This window comes from Apodemus sylvaticus, chromosome 17, assembly GCF_947179515.1.
Source record: "Apodemus sylvaticus chromosome 17, mApoSyl1.1, whole genome shotgun sequence".
In the NCBI taxonomy this organism is placed as follows: Eukaryota; Metazoa; Chordata; class Mammalia; order Rodentia; family Muridae; genus Apodemus; species Apodemus sylvaticus.
In genome coordinates, this window is record NC_067488.1 from 36,839,533 (window position 1) to 36,861,613 (window position 22,081).

The following is a 22,081-nucleotide window of genomic DNA, read 5'->3' on the forward strand; positions in this document are numbered from 1 at the left end:
CAAAGGGTCATTCCTCTGGGCCACCCACTACCAGGTAGCCAAAGGGTCATTCCACTGGGCCACCCTGTGACCAGCTTCCTCAGTGTTTAGCTGCCATCATTTCCAGAGGCAAGTCTGTAAATTTGGTGTTCTGTTTTTTGAGAGTCAAAGCCCTACTAACAATTCTAGAATCTGCTAGAGGTACCTGAGTTAGCAAGTTTTCCATCATGAAAATTGGTATTCCAATGTCTGTTTCTTTAACAGGCAACACATTTTGAGCATGAACTTGAAAGTTCCAGAAATTAATCATGGCATCATCTCTGTTAATATGACACTGAGTCTGCTATCAGCACCAATAGCACAAAGGGTTTGTCTGTCACACATGAACTCCAGCATGTTACAGGATTCTCCCTATCAACTTTGCTAACTACCAGCCTACTATATTGTTGTCAACACTAAGGGTAAACTGAGTCAATGATGGCTCAAGGTCAAACAGATAAGTGTAAAGCCTGTTGCCCCTAATGCTAACCCTAATCTGTTAGTCTTAATTTATAAAAAGATTCAAATACATATGGAAGGAGAGAGGAATGACAAAAGTTCCACATATTGGTCACTCAATCACCTGATGTAGATAATTATCAACTCACAACAGTTGTGTCACCCATGACCCCACATCCTCCATGCCATGCTCTTGGATGTATGAGGGCATGCATGTGTGCATGCCACATGCACATTTTGAGGTCAGAGCTGTGTACAACTCTGTAGAGCTGGTTCTTTAATGCCATTTTTACATGGGTTCTGGAAATCAAACTTAGGCCATTAGGCACGTACAGGAAATTAATCACACATTGTGATATCTTGCTGTGGGTCCACCCCTGATAGCTCTGAGGCAAGTCAGAATTATTGTTTCTTCCACAAGCATTTCAAATGAGGTGAGATGTGGAATTTTCCACTTGTGGGGCCATATTGATATTCAAAAGCTTTTAGAGTTTATAGCATTGTGGGTTCTGAATTTTTTGTTTTAATTAGGGATTTTCAAAATATAGATGATGGCAAATATAATAACAGTAATCCACATGAGCTCTGAGTTCTTTGATTCCAAGTTGGAACTAAGGCTCCATGTAGCTTTGGCCTCTGCTTATTGTAACATCTTCGAATGGTGAAAACACAGTTCCGTTTATATACAGAACATTCTCATGAGAACATTGCTCAATTATAAAATACACAAGAAATAGTCTCAGAGATTAAGCACAGCTCCGTAGCAGGCACTCTGGGCAGACTGCAGCACTCATCAGCTCCTTGACTTTGGCCCTAGGGTATCCAGCAACACACTGTTTCCATAGTTACTTACTTCTGACTTTAGTGAAAACCCTCTAGTGCTTCCAAATGAAGTATGGCCAAGACACATACTTTTGTCCTCTAATGGAGCACCCACTACATTCTACTGAAGCTATGTAATAGGTGAACAATGCTGTCTGTCAAAAGCCTTTTGGCATCTATGAAGATGATTTTTCCATTTCTCCCCCGGTTCACAGTGAGCTATATCAACATATATAGATCTTCCATGGGGGCTTGTTTCCTTACACTCCAAAGTAATCTCCTCACAGTTATATTATTTTTATGTGCTATGAATTGTTTCAAAGACCTTACTCCTGACTGGTTATAACCGGGTACTCTTCAAATCCACTCTCAGCTGGAGGTGTCTGTGATTGCCAGAGAGTGATGAACCTTGGCAGTGTCTGGAAACAACTGCAATTGTCTCAGTGAGGTCCAGAGAGGCAGAGTGATGCTAGAGACCTGGTAGGAAAAGGCTAGAATTTTACCTAAATTAACTATAAGGTCCAGAATAGTCCTCCCACAACAAAGAATCATGCAGATCAAACCATCAATAGCCCTGAATTCAGAAGCTGTGCCTAGTATGACTGAAATCTGTCCATTGTAGTGGCATCTGTTACTTGAAGAGATTTGGTATCTGCTGGTGCTCATAATGGTGACAGATTCAAATTCCTAGAGAAAATAGCTAGTGGGAAGGATCTGGAAACAGGAAATAGGGTCCCTTCCAATTCTCTCTGTGAGAACAGCAACAGACCACTTGCCTTCTACTCTGCAGGGTGTAACTTCTAAATCAGGGTTTGTGGGCTGGAGAAGCCAAGACAACATTCAGAAATGTCTAAGTTCAACCCAGAATAAATTCACTTTGGTGGCTCAGATCTCACTGAGAGAGACCCGGAGCCACGTTCTGAAATGACTGCAGAGGATTTCCAAGGAACACATCCAGTCATCTTGTGGGCTGACCGTGCCCAGCACCTGGGCTCACCTGACTTGTCACCTGCGTGTCAACATGTGGAGATCATACCACACTTAAAAGTGTCACCTCCCATTTGGGGTCCCCATCAGTCTCCACTACCTTCAAGCCATGTTTGTTCTTCAAGTGTCTGTTGAACTCCCATTTGGTTCCATACACAAAGCTGCAAACAGGGCACTTCAGACCACCTGCAAGCACAGAGAGGCAAAAACAAGTGTGTATAGCAAAGAAGCATCCTGCCGCGTGTCTCCTGTCCAGGTGTGTAGGCTCTGTAAAGGACATTAGTTTTTCTCCAGCACCTACAGTCACTCACACTTACCTTAGTATTGGAATACAACAGCAACCACTCATCAGCTTTTAGAGTAGAGATTTTAGAACTTAATATACTTTCCTTATTTACTGAATAGGCCTTTGCGGAGAGCCTAATACCTGCTTGATATTTTAAATGCCAGACAGAAATGAGCAACATAATCCCCTCGACCGACTGGATTGCGGCTCGAATCAATCTTTCATGTTGTTATCTGTAAATAACATTTTTTAAGTCACTAGAGAGCAGTGGCTGGTTTGTCCATCTCCTTTGCTCCCAATGCTTAAAATCAGATGTGCGATTCTTAAACCCCTTCCAAGAGAAGCTAAGTCACAAGGGTAAATTCTCCTGTGAGATTCACAGTAAAGAATAAATTAAAACTCTGGTCACCTCCTGAAGTGTCACTATTTATTGAACCAATTAAATTTTGCACATGTTCCAGGAAGAGTTTAGATGGTTTAATTGGAAGAAAGTAAAACTCAATGTAAAGGAAAAAAAAAAAACATGACAACAACAACAAAAACCAACCCTAAGGTCACAGAAGAGACTGTCTTTTAAACTCCTGTCAGAAGCGGTACTGACCACTCATCTTGTAGCGTGAGATTTCAAGCATGTTCCAGCCAGAGAAAGTCAACTGCAGTCGCGGTGTCAGGTGAGCAGCTCACCAGGCTAGAGCTGGGCCTCCACCGTGGGCTGCCGATACCCTCACCAATATCCCCTGCTGCATGCGGGGTTCTGCAGCCTGCTGACTATGCAGCTCCAGCAGCTCATGTCCCAACTGCTTCACCCTGTGCCCCGTATGGATAGACTTTCCTCACCAATCTCATCCTTGTACTGTATCATGAGAACAATGAAACTGTTTTGTTTTTGTTTTTGTTTTTTGACAATGCTTCTCTGTGTAGCCCTGTCTGCCCTAGAACTCACTCTGTAGACCAGGCTGGCCTCAAACTCAGAAATCCGCCTGCCTCTGCCTCACAAGTGCTGGAATTAAAGACGTGCATCACCACTGCCAGGCATGAAACTTAAACTTTACTTCATAAGGAGGGCTTGTTCCTCCCTTCCTCTTTAACTAGTTCTCAAGGTGTTCTGCTTGTCTTAGAAATTCAGTGTTAAGTCAACACCATTTTGCTTGCTCTTTTAATCCTGCCTCCTGCCAGGGCAAGCGTCCCCTGTACCCAGTTCCATGGCTGCCACAGCACATGTCCAGATCAGTCAGTAAGGCAATGGACACTGTATTTTATACTCCTATAACAGCAGCAGCAACAGTGTGATGGCTATTTTCGGCTGTCAACTTGACCATACCTGGAATGAGCTAAAATCTAGAAATGAAGGGTATGCCTGTGATCCAGATCTTGAAGCTGAAAGACACAGGCTTTTGATCCAGATCTTGACATGGGATGACACATGCTTTTGATCTTGATCTTGAGGCATAGCTGCCATGAAAAGTTTAGACCCAGGCAAGATGATACATGCCTTTAAGAGTAGGTAAGCCGATCTCTGAGTTCAAGACCAGACTGGGACAGAGAAAGTTCCAAATAAAGAAAAGTTTAGGTCCAGGCATGGTGGTACACACCTTTAACATGCTGGAGGCCTACATAAGGACAGTAGAAAAAGGAAAGTTTCACTCTTCTCTGCCTACTTGCACTTACTTGCCAGCACATCTGTTGGAACCTACTTGAGGATTCCAGCTTACACAGAGGACCAGCTGAAACACACCACCTCGTGGGACTTAGGAACTACTAGCTTCCCATTCACAGCTGGCCTTTGTCGGGTTAAACTGCAGCCTTTAAGTCATTTGAGTAAATTCCTTTAATATATAGAGACATTCCCTAAGTTCTGAGACTCTAGAGAACCCTGACTAATACAGAAGTAACAGTAATGCATATCTACTCGGATGGACCATAAGCTAGGCTCACTTTCCAACAGCAATTACTTCATTTTAAACAGAGGCTTGGGACTATGAAGTAGTATTTGCCTTAAGCCAAGACTGTAACCAGCTTGAGATTTCTGCAAAGAAAACATCAAATTCTTCCTGGAGAGTATGACACTGCACTCTCCTCTCAACATGTCTCTGACTCAGACACCTGCACCAACTCTTTCTCCTTATTCTCAATCACAAAGCCTCACAAACAATCCTTTCTACATCCCTGATGTGCACATCAAGTGATGTCCAAGGTGACCACTTCTCCCATGCCTGTGAGCTGAGCTGAGTGATCACAGAGATGCTTAGATTTAGGCAGCCAAGGGCTGAGCCGATGAGCATGTCTCAGGCTGTCATATCCATTGATTTATTACTCATTCTGAGGAATTCTGTCTTGATATTGAGTTTGTCTGGATGAATGTATTTCGGGCTAGGCAATCTCAGGGCCATGCATCATTCAGGGTTATCCTCTTTCACCTGCAGCTGCAGTACACGCCCTCTGCTGAGCCAACTCCACGTCAGTGGAATCTGACAGAGCACTGGCTACAATTGGTGTTTCCTGTCCACTGCAGAACTGCAGGCTGACAGCATGTCCCTTCCTACCTCAGCTCATTGCTCTTCCGTCTGCTCATCCTGTGCATGTTCAAGAACATCCAGAAAAACAAGACAGAGGAGGGACAAAGCCAGATGACACTAGTCAAAATCAGAATGCCCAGAATGAACATCAGAGTCTCAAGTTATAAAACATTCTACAGAAAAGGCAACTTCTTAAGTGATTGCTTATTTTCAGAATCTCAAAGACATTGTATTGTTCTTATAAATAAGATTAAATGAATTGTTCTTAGCCGAGAGCATAAGTCAACTTCTTTTTAACCTTCCACAGTGGCTTGATTGAGAAATGACCTCATAGACTTGGGTGTTTGAACACCCTGTCCCCGGTTCGTGCTGTTCTTGGGGAGGTTATAGAACTTTTAGGATATACAGCCTTGCTGGAGGAAGTACACCACTGGGGGCGGGCTTTGCTAATGTAAAGCCTCATTCCATTTCCACTTCTGTTTCCTGCCTGTATTTGAAGATGTGATTTCTCAGTTTCATGCTCCAGTGACCTGATGCTATGCCTCCCCTACCATTATGGACTCTCCCTCTGAAACATAAGCCATAATAAACTCTTTCTTCTATAAGTTGCTTTTTGGTTGTGGTGTTTTATCACAGCAGCAAGAAGGTAACTTATACACACCCCCACTTACCATGTACTAGCCACCTATCCTACTGTCTTTCCCTATGACCATCTCTGAAGACCATCTTTGAAGACTGGTACAGACTGTCCACCTTTGTTCATGGTGAGACCAACCCTGCTTTTTCTTGAAAGAGCTAAACACAGCAGCAACCAACAACAAACTTCCTGAGGTCAAATGGTGGCTTCACAATGAAACTGGAATACTATTTTAAGGAAACTAATTCAGGGAGGAAAACATCTTCATATTATGTTTAAATTGAGCTTAATATGATAATTCCCAATATTAATTAAAACTTCAACCTTTGCCATAGCAACTTTAATTAAAGAACAACAAACAGAAATATGTAATCTCACCTGAATGTATAACTATGCTAGTTAATTGACATCAAAGCAGAGGGAAATAATTTCTACTTCAATTAATTAATTTCTTAGCATGCACAGTAAAGGTCAACAGAAGACTTAGTGAGCTACTCACAGCCCTGGCATTAAATGCTCAGCAAACTTGCAAATAGCCAAACCACAATTTTCTCAGCTGGGCTGATTAACCAAAAGAAAGGTAGAACATTCAGGTGCAACTTTAAAAGCTACCATGGCAACCTTGATCTTTAAAGAGTCTAATCGATTGGATTTCCAGGTATTAAAAGATTTGTCCTTCCTTATGGGCCCTAATATTATGGATGATTCCATTTCATGTTCAATAATATCACTCCAGGGTTGGCATGGAATATGAGGCAGGCAGGCAGTGAGCCTGATAGACTTCCTTATATTCTTAAGTCTGAGTTTTCTCTTCTACTAAGGTAAATATATAAATTCTCATAGCCTCATGGAAGCTACAGCATTGCAGAGAGACTAGAGGCCCCAAATGTATGGATATACTACTGCCTGGAACATGTCAGCACATTACCCTGCATGGGAAAGGTATTTTGCACATGTGATTCAGCTAGGAACTCTGTGGTGAAGATCATTCTGGATCATGGAGTGCATCTAATATAATCAGAAGGATCCTCACATGGACAAAGGGAAGAGGGTCATCATAATGAGATCTGAGAAGAATTCCACTGACCATTCTTGACTTTGAAGGTGGAAGGGTCCACAAGTCAAAGCATGGGACAGCCTGGAAGTTAGACAAAGTCAGAAAACAGATGCCCCCCCCTCGTGTCTGTAGACTGTTTACATCTCTGTTTTGGCTTAGTGAGCCTCAACGTGCATATCTGACTTTTGTAAGATAACAAATCTGTGTGGTTTTAAGTCCTTTGCTATAGTGGCTCTAGGAAATGAAAACAGGCACTCAGGGACCAGAGCAGAAACTGCTTCAGTAAGGAACTTGGATAGGGAATACTTTATGTTTATAAGGTGAGGAAGTGAAACGTGGATTAGGACTTCCTGCAGACTCTCCTGTTGAATGACAACATGTTATCCTTAGTGACTTAAAGTTCTATGAGATCACACCAGGCTACATAACTCAAGGTTATCTAAATCCTATGTCAAACTCTATCCTCTCTTCCCATAGGATCCTTGAGAAAAGCAGGCTAGGGAAACCACAGCAGAAGAAAACAGGCATAATTTTATCATATCCCAGAGAATATCCTCAACTTTATTGAGTCATCCCTGGTACACAGAGCTCAAATAAGGTCTTCTCAGATTCTTCGTGGGACCTGAGACCATTGGAAAGGACTGACCAAAGGAGATAAATAGGTTTCATAGCTAACCTTGGGCCAAATTAGTGACTAGTTTTAGGAATAAGGATAAGAGGAAAAAATGAGTGCCTTGCAGGTACAACCTAATCACTGTCCCAGTGTGAGACCAAGCCCTATTCCCACCCTCATCCCCCTCTTCTGCTTCACCAAATGCTGAAGCAGAAGCCTGGACTAGCCTGGTCACTTCCTTACTGCCCTCTCTCAGCTTCTTATCTTAAAACGGCCGAATGAGCACACCAAGCTCACAGGACTCCTGCACAGGAAAAGTTAACCTGTGCAATAGTAATAACCAGGAAGGGCATAACAGCACACCACTAGACACCTACCAATAACTCACCGAGTCTGACGTTCAGACACCTTAAACATACCCAAACATTAAACTGATGACTTTTGCACTATTTACAAGTTACAGGAGTTTTTGCTATGCTAAGCTATTTCCTGAGATTAGCATGAATAATATGATATGCATTTGCAAACACGGTTCCAGTGGACACAGATTTATAACCTTCTAATTCAGTAGTTCAAAACAACGAAGATTTCAGAAGCCAAAAATGAAGTTATCCAGACCCTCTCCTGTCATTACTCCTCTAGACTTGATTATCTATTGTCACTTCAGTAGGTAAGGCTCCCGAGAGGGCTCAGCTGTTGTACGAAACAGCTGATGGCCCTCCCAGGATCTTGTTCTCAGGTGGAAAGGGATGTATTCTTTAGCCACACCATCAGAACATGGGGTTGATGAAAGGAGCTACTTAGTCCCATTGCTACTGAACAAAGAGATAAACAGGTTCCATTTCAGGTAGTAATACCAGTGAGTGCCACCATAAAATCACCTCCTGAGATTCAGTGGCTGGCAATGGGCTAACCACACCGAAGAGGCTCAAGAGACATGTGCTTAAGGGAATGTATAGATAACTATAATCTATACATTTCATCAAGCATTTATTCCATGGTCAGGAAATAGCTAGAAGTGTTAGAGAGTAAAATGTAATTCTTGCAACTACTTGGGCCAGGTATTTGTCTTCTTTATGATGATTCTGAATGCAAGTTCAAGTACTGGGAACATAAGTACCTGGCGCAAAAGCCACACTGCACGGAGACCCTGGTCCCAGTCTATGTGGCTCCTAAGTGACTTGACTGCAACAGCACAGGACAAGGAGAGAGAACACAGATTGGAGACAAGATCCTTCCTCGTTGCCATCCTGTGCTCCTAGCTCCATAAAACTATTGCTGAAGAAAGCGAAAGGTCCACAACACCTTTCTGATGGAAGTCTCTGAAATCATCCTGAGAGCCTTAACTGCTTATCTATTCCTGTCCTGTGCTGTCACTGGGTGCTGCCAGATATAGACAATCCATTTGTGCTACATGGAAATGTGTCTCTAGGCAACTCAGCAAGTGGTGCTTCATACTAAATCAGAAAAATCCGCATCCCTGGCTGTAACACAGCTCACAGTCCTCCAACTGGTAACCAGACAGGTCTCTAAAACCTCTCTCAGTTCCACAACGTAGCCAGCTAATAAGGAGCAATGACTGAGACGTGGCTATACTTCCTCATGTGGTAAGAGCATGTGTGCTATGCCCTCTTCAACGGTATTGTGTGGTTATTTATGTTTAATAAAAACTATACAAAGAAGCCAGACAGTAGTGGTGCCCTCTTAATCCCAGCACTCAAGAGGCAGTCAGGAGGATCTTCTCTGATTTCGAGGCCAGTCTGGTCTACAGTGTGAGTTTCTGGACAGCCAGGACTATTACACAGAGAAACCCTATCTTGACACAACAACAACAACAACAACAACAACAACAACACACACACACACAGAGAGAGAGAGAGAGAGAGAGAGAGAGAGAGAGAGAGAGAGAGAGAGAGAGAGAGAGAGAGAGACTCTGAAACTTTTCATGACTAACAGAGGTTTTCATTAACTCTCAAATAAATGTTTTTCAGGATGACTAAGGTACCAGTATGTTCAAAATGTAATTTTCTATAACTCCAAGTTCAACTCCTAAATATACCTATAGTAATATTATTTACAACTTTATTTTAAATTTAATTACAGTATAATCACTCCTCCTCTTTTTGCCTCTTACTGGCCCATATCTAGGAGTATGAGGTCCTCTTTTCTAAGATGAATGAAAAGAAAGACTGCAAACACCAAAGGACCATCAAGTGCTCCACAAGGTCATTCCTCTACCTGTGACAGAGACGCTACGCCCATGAATACTCAACAACATGGCTGCCTGCACAAGACCTGAACAAGTCCAACATCAGTTGACATCCCAAGAAGGGGAAGAAATTTCACAGGGCCCCATCCATGGATAAGGAGCTAAAACAACCACCACTTAAGATAGGGAGAATTTCTCTTCCAATGGAAATGACCCCTATGATTGGTTATCTAATACCAGGTGGTCAGCCCTAGAAATGTAGACATATACATGCTTTCACGACACAGAATGACTCTACAGATTGTATTTATGCTTATTCTTTTATATGTATATATAATAATAATAGTTAAAAGGAGGAAAAATTACTTAGAAACTTCATACTTTTCGATAACACAACTTTAAAGCCCCTACATGCAATTCTGTATTACCAAAAGCCCTTGGGGGTTATAATTAAGATATAGACTGTACCAAAGAACAACAAAATGTTCCTGTTAATGACAATGAGTAGAGAAAAAAGCCTAAATTTTCTAGCACTCTGCAAACATGTGCAGACAAAGAGTAGATGAGAGCACGGGCAGGTGTATCAGAGACTGCAGGTAACTTCTGACTCCCATCCCTTGAGCTCACCATACTACAGCTGCAATATTGTCTCATGCTTCCTCGTGAATGATGGGACAGGAATGGCATGGCCAACAAAGAGGACGGTCTAACACCATGCCAAGGCCACAGTCACAGCTGAGCTCTTAGAGGCTAGCAGACATCAGTGCTTCTCAGAAGGCCTGGGCCCCTCACTCACCTTGCTGGATGAGGGCTTCAGCTGCCAGCTCCCCGCTGCCCACATTGGCGTACTCCTCGTTGGGGTGCTTCCTGTTGTAGTGCCGTTTCAGAGATCCAGAGATGTTGCATGAGTAATGACAGTGAGCACAGCGGAAAGGCTGTGGGGGGGACAAGGAACATGAAAGGTGAGCCTCTGCACACAAGCATGCCACTTCCCCACGGTGCCTCCTGAGAGTATCTGTCACCAGAATGCCTGCAATGAGCAGGCCCAGCAGACCCTGCCAATGGGGAATTGCTTGCCTGGTTAAAATTCCTATTGCTAAAATAAAACATTATGACCAAAAGAAACTCATGGAGAAAAGAACTTACAGCTTGCTCAGTCTGTTTTTTAAAAACAATTCAGGACCACTCACCCAGGGACAACACTGCCCTCTGTGAGATGAGCACACCCATTTCAGTTATTGATCAATAAAATGCTTGACATGCTTGTCCGAAGGCCAGAGCTGGTAGGGACACTGTTTCAAATGAGAGTCCCTCTTCCCAAACGACTCTAGCTTGGATCAAGTTGACATAAAAACTAACCAACATATCCCACCTCTGTGCTACACCAAGTGGCCAGGGCGAGGTAGGACTCAGGGTCCCAGCTAAACAAGTTTGCTGTCCCTATTTTATGATTCCTCTTTTTCTCTTCCACTGTCACTGAAGGCATTAAATAAAAAGCAATACATGAATCAATCACGATTTTAAGCAGATGTCATTAAAAGCAGTTCCCATTACAACTGAGTCCTTTATATTCTTGTTCCTTCATCCAAACAACTTCCTTGGTGATATCTCCCTGTCATCATCTGCATGCAGTGCCAGATATGGGGATGTGTATCTGGCAAAAGCCCCTTGTAGCCTGACCCGGGCTGGAGGACGGGGTCAGAATGGGTTTCAAATGGGTCCACAGCCTTGCCTGGCCTCCTCCATATCGCATCTGAGGACTCAAGAAGTAGGGAAGGGGTGCCCACGGGTCCCTTAGGAAGACACCAGCATCAGCCTGGAAATAGCTATGTACCTGGATCACTGCCACATGCCAAGCTCTTTCTCATACCAAAGTGCCCTCCTGTGTCATGGTGCTGTGTAGCTGAGACAGTGACAGAAATCGCTGATTGGCACTGGGTCCATCTAGCAGCACCAGTTTTCTGGCCCAGCAGTAACGGAAGATGCGCATGGGCCAGTAAGATGGCCTCAGTACTGTGGATGGTGCAGAGAGGTGCTCAGGGCAAGCATACTTAACCGCACAGCTCGAACAAACCTGCAGTGGAACCTCAGACAAGGAGCAAACCCACTCGGAGCCACTGCCTCATCAGGAAGCCTGAGGATAATAACTCCCTTCTTAGTTATGCTCTGGATGAAAAGCTGGAATGCACACCAGCAGCTAAGATGCTCCCTATCGTTTCCATTAGCAAGTTTACAACTCTTGCACACACAGAAGCTGACACATCACTGAATCTAGTAAGATTATCTAGACTCTGACAAATCCATCCTTTCGCCATTATTATTCAGAGGCATAACAACTGAATGTGAAGAGCAACGACCAGCTGGGGAGGGGGCTCCCCCTGATCTGACACTTAAACAGCCTCTAACAATGGCTTCTTCCTCTCAGATGTGTCCAAGTCTTCCCTCAGGGAGGCAGAGAGGAAGGATGGATGGGTAAATACAAAGGAGGCCCTTTGCCCAAGTCTTCTTTCTCTCATCCACTCCTAAACAGTTTCTGCCCATGCCTTCTACTCCTCCCCGTACTACTTAGGGCTCTACAGGCTCCTGGGGGAAAAGTTGCCAAGAGTTTAGCCAGCACTGTCTTGTCAGACTCTGTGTTCCATATCCATCAGATGGTGTCATCTCCCAAGAAGAGAGGACACAGCAGCATTGCTATTGGCAGCTTCTGCTGATGACCTCCAAATTAACTGACAAGATCAGCATTTCAGCCCTGATATTCAGGGCTGACTCTCTAAGACACTGCCTTGGGGCCTGTTCTGTCTTTCTGCTCTGGTCTCCATGATCATTTTTATACTGTTGATGGCTGGCTGTAAATGTTCAGTGTGATCCTTCCTCTCTCTCTTTCCCCAGGTAGAAATATCTAACTACCTTCTACGTTTCACCACAGGGACATGATACAGGCATAACTCAAAGCAACTTCAGATTCATATCTTCCTATATAATCTGCTGATCATTCAGATTGCACTCAAGCTGGCACTCACCACAGCCACTTTTACAGCTCAACGACTTCTGTTACCCAGCCCCTAGGCTCTGTCCCTGCCCCTCTCTGCCTGCCAGTGCAGTCCAGAGATTGAGCTTATTCCAACTGTGTTGGTTTGGGCACCAGAGATTGCAACCCATGGCCATTATATCACATTACTGTGAGGTAAGCCCTCTGCCACTGAACATCTCAAGCCCAAATCCTCCTAAGAGAAAGCTGTCATGCCCTAGGAAGGCCATTCTCAAAGGAAAGACAAACAGGAGCTTCAAAACTTCTCAGAGAATACCCTACATCAAAAGTATCCTGGCACAGGATATTTAGGGCTATTCCATGTAAGGCTACACATTTAGCAGAAATGTGGTCTAGACCACAAGGACCCGAAACAAAGGCAACAGTTATAAGGGTTTCTCATCTATCAACTTCACAGGGAACAAAAGGTCCAATAACAGACTATTACAAAGTTAAAAAGCCACCGCATAGTCTAGCGCTTTCCTTTCTAAATAAACAAGCATTATGAGTTTATTATTTTTGGAATGCTAACACTTACATAGACATCAAGAAAAGAACCTGAGAATGCTATACTACCCACATGGGGCAGTCAGTGGTCAACAGCAGAGAGAGAGAGAGAGAGAGAGAGAGAGAGAGAGAGAGAGAGAGAGAGAGAGAGAGAGAGAGAGAGAGAGAGAGAGGCCAATCAAAGTAAGAAATGGTCTTAAAAACCAAATCCACACTGTAGAGCCAAGTCCATCTTTCATGTGGCAAGGCAGATAAATTGCCACATGAGAATTCCAATGCCCTTTAGTTCCCATGCAGAGTCCTTGGAAGAATTTCTAATAAAAAAGAGCAAACAGGTATGTGGGGTGGTATGGGGGCAGTGTAGAGAGGAGGCCAACTGAGAGAGCAGTCCCCAAGCTACAGAGTTCTATCAAATCTCAACTCTTGACACTGGAAGGCTTGGGAAGGGCTCTGCCACAGCATCCCAGACAGACTGGGCATCTGTGCTGTGACAGAGTGAGCTCAGCACTGGGCTGAGCAGACGGCTCCCAGGTGAGCAGTTCTGGGGCTAGAAAGATAACAATCGATCGCCTTCCCTGGGCTTGGTTCTGCTCCTTAAACCCTTTCCATCACGTCATGAAATCCCTTGCCAGGGTACTCCATCCTAAACTGCATTCACTGAATTACACTTGGACCCTTCTAGGAAATCCAATTCTAGGATGAGAAGTGCCAATCTGGGAACTCTCCAGGGGCTGAGGTACCAAGAAGGCACACAAACCACTGCTAAGACCCTGCTGGACATGAAGTCTGGCTGCATCTCCAGTGTGTCAGGTCTTAAGATTTCATATCCAAAGCATCTATTTATTGACCTCCTACTGTGAGTTAGACACTGTTCTCTGGCCTGGGGATTCCATGATAAATGAGGCAGGCTTGTGATTCTCTGAATATATATGAGTTTCCAAAGATTAAATGCTAACGTAGGCAAACTAAATCATAAAACTCGGTTCCTAAGCCAGATACTCACAAATAGCAAATGACACTGGACCTCCAAAGAGACGTTATTTATTCTGAGCTTCAGACCAAAATCTAGCCAAGAGTTAGAGAGACACATAAACCTGAGGCATCCACATAGTTTACTTGGAACAAGGTCTAAAGTTCTTACTATGACTCAAAAGAAAAGAAATCAGACGAAAGACAGGGATTCGCCAGTCACAGCTTCTGTTCAGTCACACTGGAGCGACTGGATCGGCTTTCGGGATCTACCGTCATAAGAAAGCCATTTCATCCAACAGGTCCTGAGCTACCATACGCCAGGAGCTGGGCTTTCCATGGACTCATTCCTCTACATCTCACGATTTGATACAGGTACAATTATTGGTCCCATATTACTAATAAGGCAAGCAAGGCACAAAGTGATGCAGGGACTTGCACAAAGCCTCATGGTCTCTTAGTCTTCACTGTTTTAGACCCTGGCAGAGTTTGTCACACAGAAATGATTTAGTTTTTCAGAAACCACAGCATCAAGAGCATTGGTCTTTCTCACAGCTCTTCTGGGAGGGATGCAGGCTGGTATTTTTATATATACCAGATGAGAGTCAGCCTGAGTTTACCATCAGTTAATAGCCATGGTGGGTTGGGAAAGACTAATCCCACTGTTGATCTACTATGGTACATGCATGTGTATGTGTGGCCTACAGCACTGCAGCAAAGGATGATTGGTTCCTGTTCATACACACACACTCACACACACATACAAAACACATTCACTCACCCCCCCCCCACACACACACACCAACTATTAATGTGTGATCTGAGGGAACAGTAACTCTAGGCTTTAGTTATCAGGCAGGAGAGTAAGCTCCAGAGAGCCAGTAAACAGTCTCAGTGGGTTTTTGTTTTTTTGTTTTTTTGATGTCTGTGTAAATACTAGCATTCCAAAAATAGTAACTTCAGAATCTTTGCTTATTTAGAGAGGAAAGTGTTAGTATATAATGTGGCTTTTAACTTCACAATATTTTGAAGTACTTGAATTGTAGACCTTTTGCTCGAATATCAAATTATTGCTCTGGAAACTAAGTAGAGGATGGACTGAAAGAAACTAGAGAAACCATTCATCTTTTGCTGCAGTGATAGAGGCTGGAGACACTGAGAGTCAGCCTAGAGTGAGGAACAAATACCCCACAAGAAAGCCACCAGTTAGAAAGAGACGGGGAGTCAGATGGACCCAAAGGTTGAGATGATGTGCAGGAAGAAAGAGGTTAAAGGCTTGAGTAAAGCAATCATCAATGTGTCTAGTTCAGATAACAAAAGAGATGGTACCAGTTTTACATGGGTAAAACTAGGAAGCCTTGATCCCTAGTCCAGAGAAGAGGTAAAGTAATAAATATAAAACGCATACACACAAAACTGTGTATAGATGCATATCTGGACATATAGCACCTGGCAGATGCTCTATGATTAAATGTGCTTGTGGCAAGAGAATTGGTAGCTATGTATTACAGTAGTGGCCCAGAATAATGGGCAGGGAAAGGGGCAACAGAAAGGAAGCTCAGACAGAAGAATTAGAAACTTGTGAACCTGTGGGGTCCAAGGCCATTGTCCTCAGGGTGGGAGATATAGCAGAGTCAAGTACATTGAGAAGCCCAGTCAGAAAAGGCCTTAGAGGAGTTCACAGGCCTGACAAGGCAAGGTCAGCTATAGTGAGCTCACGGAGGAGATTCACTAGCAAGGTAAAAACAAAAGCTGAATTCAGCAAGTTGCTGAGGGGATGTGGGTCAGGAGTGAGTTCTGGGTCATGGGGAAATGCTCAGAAGATATCATCTATTCATGACCCACAGTGCAGGTTGAAAACATGTACAACTGACTATGTAAGGCAGTGACTCTTTAAGTTCATATATTTATCTCAGAAAAGTCTAGTCGAAGCAAACAAGTGCTGCGTTCCATTTGTGGGTGTGCTCTACAAGGCTCAAAGGCCAAGATCTAAACCTGTCCCTTTGAGATGAACCCCTCTATGAAGAGGGTGTCAGTATCCAATGACTCCAGTGTGTGAAACCTGAAGCTGTGGAACATCATTTTATGGCCTAAGTCTGAGATCTACGATGAGACAGGCTAAGAAATTAGCACAGAAGATTACGTACTTCTTTGACTGTCATCTTAGTAAATGAGGAAAATACAAGGTAATTGTAGCAGCCTGTACCAAGTAGAATAGTTGGTACAATATATGTTATCAGAAGTGGCATTATTAGACCACAAACACTCCCACACTATAGTGGACCCTCCATAGTGACATTATCATTGTTATATTAAGCAAAAATGGATAGAGGGAGTAAACCCATACATGAACCAGGAAGCAAGAGGTAAGCTCAGATATCAGGTCCATAACTTGTTAGCCATAAAAACTCCAATTGCTTTGGAAGGGGGTGCATGTGCCCTTTCTACATTGTATGCATATTAATTTGTATGTGGGTTCATTTGGTATATGGATGAGGTCAGAAGTCAACCTCAGGTGTTGTCATCATCAACAACCATATTGTTTTGGCTCTTACTACCTAGGAGGTCGCCACTTTTGCTAGGCTAGCTGGTAAAGAAGGATACACACATCTCTACTTCCCCAGTTCTGGGATTCCAAACTTACACCACATCCTGTCTGGCTTTGCCCTTCTCCCTATCATTTTTGATCCCCTATTAAATGGGAGCAGAAGCCTCTGCTCACCTACCAAGGCTCCAAAGAGACCACAAAAACAGAATAGGACTGTAATTTTTATGCAACAGTATAAAATGCAACAAATGTGACATTTGTTCTTAATCAGTTACGTAATATTGTCAGCCCTTTATATCCACAAATTCCATCTCTAGGGATTCAACCAAGGATCCAAAGTTCTTTTAGATCCAAATGTGTCCATTATGGGCAGGTCTCTATAACAACTCTTTAAACTGTAACATAGTGCTTTACACATGGCAAGTTACTCTGGAGACCAAGTGATGTACCAAGGTCACATGCATATCCTGAGCATCTTAGGAAAAGGACTTGAGCATGTGCAGATGCTGGTGTTTGTGAGGAGTTGTGGAACCAAGCTCCTCAGATGGGAGGGTGAATGCAGCCTATGTTTGCTAACTTGGTCCTCTAAGACTTGAAAACTCTCCTGCTAGGTAGCTCTACCAACTCTCCATGAGAACTTCCTTTCCTTTCTACCCTAGAGAAGGCCCCCTCTTCCTATAGCTGCACATTCTGAGAGAGGTCTGCCTGCAGCCTGAGGCATGCTGAGTGAGGCTTGCCCCATCACTAAGCATTATGATCCTTGCACCATCATCAAAGGCTCCAAAGTGTTCCTCGCACATCACCGCAACCACATCACATCTCTGGACACACTGACTGTGACTCCACCTATGATACACTCCTGTAAGCAGCAGTAAAAAAAGTTGGGGGTTTGCTGTCTTTCATAGTTCTGGGGATTGAACTGATGAGGTACACCACAAGTCAGTTTACTTTCATAGTACTGCATTGTAAGTGAGTTAGCAAAGTGGTCAGAAGCCAGAGAACACCTGGCCGACTTCTGACTGTAGGATGATCTGACCAAAGATGCTTCTTTTAAGTGTCACAGCATTTAACCATCAACTAAGTTCAACTTTGTCGAGTAGGCCTCCAGTTAAATACTCATTCATCTTTGGTCTAGAATCACACTCCTTTTAGGTTAATAGAAGTGAGCTTAGTACTGATGTCAGAGAAGAGGGCCCAGTTCTTATGGGCTCCAGGAATATACAAGCATTGTGTGATGACCAGTACACAAACTGCCAGTACCTCTCCATGGGGCCCAGAGGGGAGCCTCAGAGCTTAGATTTACCTATAGCCAGTCACTACATAATTCTCTACTTACCACATAGACAGCAGAGGCAAGAAAACAGTTATGAAGAAAGAAGGAAACAGTGAGATAGCAAGAAAAAAGAACAAAGAAATGACTCCAGAGTTGGAGGTGGAAGAATGGTAACACATCAGTCTAAGGGCCATGAACCACTGTAAGATATATAACCTTTCTACTAAACTTCTTATATATGTGCATAAATAAGCTATTACTTGCCATGTATTGTGCTGAGAACTAGAGGTGAGATTACAGCAGGACTAGATCCATTAGGTAATCACCAAGTCCACAAAGAAGTAGCTCTTTCTCCCATATCTAGATCTCTTAGTATCTGAGCTATCCTGTCCTACAGATTCTAGACTAAGACACAGCTGATGTATGGCCACTCTGGTGACCTCAGGGCATATTCCTACTACTACAGCAACATGCTCCTTGCACAGGCTTGCAGATTTGCAGTTGGCGAGCCTGAACATCATCAGCACTTCTCATGCACAAACATGTGTGTGTAAGACATGGTAAGAGAGACCGTGCACAGACATGTGTGTGTAAGACATGGTAAGAGAGACCGTGCACAGACATGTGTGTGTAAGACATGGTAAGAGAGACCGTGCACAGACATGTGTGTAAAACATGGTAAGAGAGACCGTGCACAGACATGTGTGTGTAAGACATGGTAAGAGAGACCGTGCACAGACATGTGTGTGTAAGACATGGTAAGAGAGACCGTGCACAGACATGTGTGTATGTAAGACATGGTAAGAGAGACCATGCACAGACATGTGTGTAAGACATGGTAAGAGAGACCTTGCACATCCTTGCTCAGCCTAACAACAATCCTGCAAGACTGCAAGTGTTTTCTCTTCCTTCCTCTCTTCCTCTCTTCCTCTCTTTCTTTCTGAGGGGAAATATCTGGAAGAGCAAATACTGACATAGATACACAGTGAGCTGACTCGAAAGCCTTTGACCCAGCTCAAGTAGAGCAATGAATCCAACTAAATGAATTCAGAGTATATATTGCCATACATAACCAAAACTACCACAGGCAAGAAAAAAGAATTGGGCTAGATTAGTGCAGCAGTTTAAAAGACAACAAAAGACATCTGAAGCCAGACACGATGGTCTATAGCTTCCATAGCAGCAAACAAGAAGCTGAGGCAAACCTGGGCTACATAGCAAGACTGTCTCTAAAACAAAACTATAAACACACACACACACACACACACACACACACACACACACACACACACACATCTGTGTGATGCCTAAGAAAAGCCTCTTAAGCCAAAGTAGGCACAAGTCTAGCTGTACTTTCTGACCACAGGTGCCTGGGAAAGCCTCTTGACCTTTTTCGTACCTCACTTTTCTCATCTGTCAAATGTACATAATAAGATCAGATCCTGTAAGGATGGAGTAAGATGCTATAAATATAACACATGACACATGGTAAGTGTTAGCTTATATGTTAGCTGTCACCACCACTGCTATTTTCAAAGTCAACAAGCTATAGAACAAAATGTCAGAAAATAAATGGATAATTAACAATCGCAACATGAAAACGGTTTTCACAGCTTTTGCACAGACAGAACAGAACCACATCTTTGTTGTATCAGGAAAACCTGAAATGTCAGGAAGATAACCACATTTTTACCTGTCCTAGCAAGATTTGGAACAGGACAATCTATAAAGTTCTACTGGTTTCTCCGACTCCCTGTAAGCAATCAGAAATGCCAAGGCCAAGGCTGGTGAGAAAGAAGCTGTGCAGAAATAGTGATGGGGAAAGAAGCCCTGCAGAAATAGTGATGGGGAAAGAAGCCCTGCAGAAATAGTGATGGGGAAAGAAGCCCTGCAGAAATAGTGATGGGAAAGAAGCCCTGCAGAAATAGTGATGGGGAAGAAGCCCTGCAGAAATAGTGATGGAGAAAGAAGCCCTGCAGAAATAGTGATGGGGAAAGAAGCCCTGCAGAAATAGTGATGGAGAAAGAAGCCCTGCAGAAATAGTGATGGGGAAAGAAGCCCTGCAGAAATAGTGATGGGGAAGAAGCCCTGCAGAAATAGTGATGGGGAAGAAGCCCTGCAGAAATAGTGATGGGGAAGAAGCCCTGCAGAAATAGTGATGGGGAAGAAGCCCTGCAGAAATAGTGATCGGGAAGAAGCCCTGCAGAAATAGTGATGGGAAAGAAGCCCTGCAGAAATAGTGATGGGGAAGAAGCCCTGCAGAAATAGTGATGGAGAAAGAAGCCCTGCAGAAATAGTGATGGGGAAGAAGTTCCTGCAGAAATAGTGATGGGGAAGAAGCCCTGCAGAAATAGTGATGGGGAAGAAGCCCTGCAGAAATAGTGATGGGGAAGAAGCCCTGCAGAAATAGTGATGGGGAAGAAGCCCTGCAGAAATAGTGATGGAGAAAGAAGCCCTGCAGAAATAGTGATGGAGAAAGAAGCCCTGCAGAAATAGTGATGGAGAAAGAAGCCCTGCAGAAATAGTGATGGAGAAAGAAGCCCTGCAGAAATAGTGATGGAGAAAGAAGCCCTGCAGAAATAGTGATGGGGAAGAAGCCCTGCAGAAATAGTGATGGGGAAGAAGCCCTGCAGAAATAGTGATGGGAAAGAAGCCCTGCAGAAATAGTGATGGGGAAGAAGCCCTGCAGAAATAGTGATGGGGAAAGAAGCCCTGCAGAAATAGTGATGGGGAAGAAGCCCTGCAGAAATAGTGATGGGGAAGAAGCCCTGCAGAAATAGTGATGGGGAAAGAAGCCCTGCAGAAATAGTGATGGGAAAGAAGCCCTGCAGAAATAGTGATGGGGAAGAAGCCCTGCAGAAATAGTGATGGAGAAAGAAGCCCTGCAGAAATAGTGATGGGGAAAGAAGCCCTGCAGAAATAGTGATGGAGAAAGAAGCCCTGCAGAAATAGTGATGGGGAAAGAAGCCCTGCAGAAATAGTGATGGGGAAGAAGCCCTGCAGAAATAGTGATGGGGAAGAAGCCCTGCAGAAATAGTGATGGGGAAGAAGCCCTGCAGAAATAGTGATGGGGAAGAAGCCCTGCAGAAATAGTGATCGGGAAGAAGCCCTGCAGAAATAGTGATGGGAAAGAAGCCCTGCAGAAATAGTGATGGGGAAGAAGCCCTGCAGAAATAGTGATGGAGAAAGAAGCCCTGCAGAAATAGTGATGGGGAAGAAGTTCCTGCAGAAATAGTGATGGGGAAGAAGCCCTGCAGAAATAGTGATGGGGAAGAAGCCCTGCAGAAATAGTGATGGGGAAGAAGCCCTGCAGAAATAGTGATGGGGAAGAAGCCCTGCAGAAATAGTGATGGAGAAAGAAGCCCTGCAGAAATAGTGATGGAGAAAGAAGCCCTGCAGAAATAGTGATGGAGAAAGAAGCCCTGCAGAAATAGTGATGGAGAAAGAAGCCCTGCAGAAATAGTGATGGAGAAAGAAGCCCTGCAGAAATAGTGATGGGGAAGAAGCCCTGCAGAAATAGTGATGGGGAAGAAGCCCTGCAGAAATAGTGATGGGAAAGAAGCCCTGCAGAAATAGTGATGGGGAAGAAGCCCTGCAGAAATAGTGATGGGGAAAGAAGCCCTGCAGAAATAGTGATGGGGAAGAAGCCCTGTAGAAATAGTGATGGGGAAGAAGCCCTGCAGAAATAGTGATGGGGAAGAAGCCCTGCAGAAATAGTGATGGGGAAGAAGCCCTGCAGAAATAGTGATCGGGAAGAAGCCCTGCGGAAATAGTGATGGGAAAGAAGCCCTGCAGAAATAGTGATGGGGAAGAAGCCCTGCAGAAATAGTGATGGAGAAAGAAGCCCTGCAGATATAGTGATGGGGAAGAAGTTCCTGCAGAAATAGTGATGGGGAAGAAGCCCTGCAGAAATAGTGATGGGGAAGAAGCCCTGCAGAAATAGTGATGGGGAAGAAGCCCTGCAGAAATAGTGATGGGAAAGAAGCCCTGCAGAAATAGTGATGGAGAAAGAAGCCCTGCAGAAATAGTGATGGAGAAAGAAGCCCTGCAGAAATAGTGATGGAGAAAGAAGCCCTGCAGAAATAGTGATGGAGAAAGAAGCCCTGCAGAAATAGTGATGGAGAAAGAAGCCCTGCAGAAATAGTGATGGGG

General features: G+C 43.9%; 1 protein-coding gene across 3 annotated transcripts in view; it reads right to left on the minus strand.

Moving 5' to 3' along the window:
* The window catches only part of Zfat (zinc finger and AT-hook domain containing), a 196,369-nt gene that overhangs the window by 24,819 nt on the left and 149,469 nt on the right, over positions 1–22,081 (minus strand). For all 3 annotated transcript variants that reach the window (XM_052161180.1, XM_052161181.1, XM_052161182.1), the window contains 2 exons: positions 10,401–10,539; positions 2,387–2,472 (listed from right to left, as the gene is read on the minus strand). In XM_052161180.1, coding sequence (XP_052017140.1) covers positions 2,387–2,472; positions 10,401–10,539 — 225 coding nt within the window. Of the gene's footprint in view, positions 1–2,386; positions 2,473–10,400; positions 10,540–22,081 lie in introns of those variants that run through there.